This window comes from Columba livia, unplaced genomic scaffold, assembly GCF_036013475.1.
Source record: "Columba livia isolate bColLiv1 breed racing homer unplaced genomic scaffold, bColLiv1.pat.W.v2 Scaffold_135, whole genome shotgun sequence".
NCBI lineage: Eukaryota > Metazoa > Chordata > Aves > Columbiformes > Columbidae > Columba > Columba livia.
The window spans coordinates 45,929-49,236 of NW_027043031.1; the positions used below are offsets into that span (position 1 = coordinate 45,929).

Sequence of the window (3,308 nt, forward strand, 5' to 3'; positions counted from 1 at the left end):
TGATCAGAAATGAGAGGAAACCAAACCCGGAATGGTTATGGGAGGGAGAACAGAGAAAAGTCCCTGTGATCCCCTGCAGTGCAGATCCTCCTGTGAGCAGCCCCCTGGCCTCCTGTCCCACCCAGCAAAGCCTCTGCCCTCAGGGCCGGGGGCTCCAAGGCATGAAGCAGCTCCTGTGCAGCCAGAGCTCCAGTTCCTCTGCAGAGCACAGGGGCTGAGAGCAGCTGCCCGGCAGTGTTGGTGTCTGGGAGGTGCTGCACAGCTGGGGAAGGGTGACGCTGTCTGAGTGCCCGGCTGCCTCTGCCCTGGCCTCTCTCACACCCACCCTCACCGCATTTTCCTTCTTGCTCCCCTGCTCTGGGTCACTGCTGTTGGGATCTTGTTCTTGCTGTCAGGCTCTCTGGGGATGGCAGTTTCAGCTGCAGAGTCACAGCCTGATCTTGTGGGTCCTTTCCTGCAGGTGTGTCCATGGGCACACATGTCCCAGCTTTGCTCTGACCTGTGGGCTGTGGGCAATGCAGTCTGTGGGGCTGGGGAATGAGCTGTGTGTGTCCGGGGCTAAACGTTGGGTGCTGAGACCTCAGGAAAGGGTGAGACCTGTCATGGTCTGAGGTGGATCCCTCTGCTCTCAGCAGTGCCTGGTGGCTTTTCAGGGTAACATGGGAGTGTGATCAGGCTCCATCTCAGAAAGGTGCCAGCCCAGGGCAGCTGCAGCAAGACAGAGGGACAGAGCAGCTGCCCTCACTCTGCACTGACCCACAGGCACCCTCTGGTCTCGCAGGACTCGCTCTGTTCTCCCTGAGTGCAGCAGAAAGAAACACAAGAACACTCAACAGGGGAAATGGGGAGCAAATGTAAAAAACATAGAACTCTTAAACTGCCTCGACACTTCCCATCCCATAGCACTGGCAGTGCAGATGCTGACAGGCCTTTCTGCATTACAAGTGGTTTCACCTTAGAAAGCTGAACACCAGGACTGATCCCTGTCCCTGCTCAGTTCTGTAGAGGCGGATTGATTTATGAAGAGCCCGCAGGCAGAGGCATCAAACAAGGCTCTGGCCACAGAGCTGAAGGAACATGCCCTGTAAAAAGAAGAGTCTCTGCCTGTGATAGGTGGAGCGTCTTTGCAAAATAGTTTTCATTGTACTCGAAAAAGTCTTACCTAACTTGTAACAGTGTTTCCTCCTATGACAGTGCCTCCTGTCCGAGGATGCAAAGGCCCAACAGCAGCTCTATCACCCAGTTCCTCCTCCTGCCATTCACAGACACACGGGAGCTGCAGCTCTTGCACTTCTGGCTCTTCCTGGGCATCTACCTGGCTGCCCTCCTGGGCAACGGCCTCATCATCACCACCATAGCCTGGGACCAGCACCTCCACACCCCCATGTACTTCTTCCTGCTCAACCTCGCCCTCCTCGACCTGGGCTCCACCTCCACCATTGTCCCCAAATCCATGGTCAACTCTGTGGGATACCAGGGTCATTTCCTATGCAGGTTGTGCTACACAACTCTTTCTGTTTGCCTTTTTAGTTTCAGCAGAGTTTTACCTTCTCACCGTCATGTCGTACGACCGCTCCGTTGCCATCTGCAAACCCCTGCACTACGGGACCCTCCTGGGCAGCAGAGCTTGTGTCCACATGGCAGCAGCTGCCTGGGCCACTGGGTTTCTCACTGCTCTGCTGCACACGGCCAATACATTTTCACTGCCCCTGTGCAAGGGCAATGCCCTGGGCCAGTTCTTCTGTGAAATCCCCCAGATCCTCAAGCTCTCCTGCTCACACTCCTACCTCAGGGAACTTGGGCTTCTTGTGGTCAGTGTCTTTTTAGTATTTGTGTGTTTTGTGTTCATTGTGGTGTCCTATGTGCAGATCTTGAGGGCCGTGCTGAGGATCCCCTCTGAGCAGGGACGGCACAAAGCCTTTTCCACCTGCCTCCCTCACCTGGCCGTGGTCTCCCTGTTTGTCAGCACTGCCATGTTTGCCAGCCTGAAGCCCCTCTCCATCTCCTCCCCATCCCTGGATCTGGTGGTGTCTGTTCTGTACTCGGTGGTGCCTCCAGCAGTGAACCCCCTCATCTACAGCATGAGGAACCAGGAGCTCAAGGATGCCTTGAGGAAACTACTTCGATACTCACTACTTCAGGTTTACAAGGTTTGTGTTATGTCACTGTGGCTGCTATAGAAATAGCTAGAACTAGCTTTTCATCTGATGTGTCTATATTTTTCTGTAGTGCTTTTCCTGGGCTTTGTTTTTGGTTCATGTCTATAATAACATATTTCTTGTCCTCCTGTGAGTCTTTTATTGAACCAAAGACCTCATGTACGTATGTATATGCACTCCTTTTTTTTTTATTAATTCAATAAATAAAGCAGTTGAAAACATTTTGTCTCAGTTCCCATCTCTTCACTCTCCTCTGGGGCTGGGGGAGCAGCCCCAGGATGCAGGAGTGTCCAGGAGGCAAATGCTGCCCCATGGAGGAGCAGCCCCGGTGGCCTTGGGGCTGCCCATGGGCACCTCAGTTGTCGCTCCCTCTCTGCTGCTTGTGACTCGAGGCTGCTGCTTCCCTGGAGCCGTGGCCAATGGCAACAGCAGGATGCTGCCTTTTCAGTGCTGGTGTCTCCTCAGAAAGACATCGATTTTGTTGAACCTGCAGTGGAACTGGAGCACAGGATTGATTTCGAGCTCAAGGAAGGTCTCGTGGAGAGCAGATACTGGTCTGAAGTCACATCGCACACTGCCTGCTGGTCATCTATGGATATCACTCTTGTCCTTCTAACCTTTGTGTGAAAACGTGACCAAGAACACACTGACACATCCAGTTTATATACTCTTTGAATTTTGAACTGGGGATGGGGCGGGATGGGAAAGGCAATTTTAAAACAAATGGCTGTGCCCTTGGATTTGTGGGGCTCCTAAGGTCTCACGTAACTTGAGACTGTCCTGTTGTCCCTACAGTGGCATCCCTGAGGCTGCAGACAGGAGCAGGCCATGGGAACCACTTGATCAGAGCTGTGTCTGTGCAAACAGCACCATAAACCCAGGGGCTCCCCAGGGCAGGGCAGAAGACTGGACACCTCTTCCAAAGCTGGTGTCAGGAACACAGCCCAGGTGCTGCTCCCTCAGGAGGACTCCTGCTCTTTTGGGCTTCTTGATGGATTCAGGGGGACAGGCTCAGAGTCCCAGGGGGTGTGTTAGGGACCAAGGACTGGACTAAGAGCTTCCTTCTTGTTTGCACATTTCCAAGAAGACTTTAACAGGTCTTGGACTTATCTGCCTGTTGCTGCCCCACCTGCAATAGGAATGATGGCA

At 53.4% G+C, this 3,308-nt stretch overlaps 1 protein-coding gene across 1 annotated transcript; it reads left to right on the top strand.

The window, feature by feature from the left end:
- The first annotated feature begins 1,384 nt into the window (after positions 1-1,384).
- LOC135577767 (olfactory receptor 14J1-like) lies at positions 1,385-2,786 on the top strand. The gene is made up of 3 exons (XM_065047888.1): positions 1,385-1,465; positions 1,596-2,150; positions 2,625-2,786. Exons 1-3 carry the CDS (start codon positions 1,385-1,387, stop codon positions 2,784-2,786), a joined length of 798 nt encoding a protein of 265 aa, XP_064903960.1.
- The last annotated feature ends 522 nt before the right edge of the window (positions 2,787-3,308 follow it).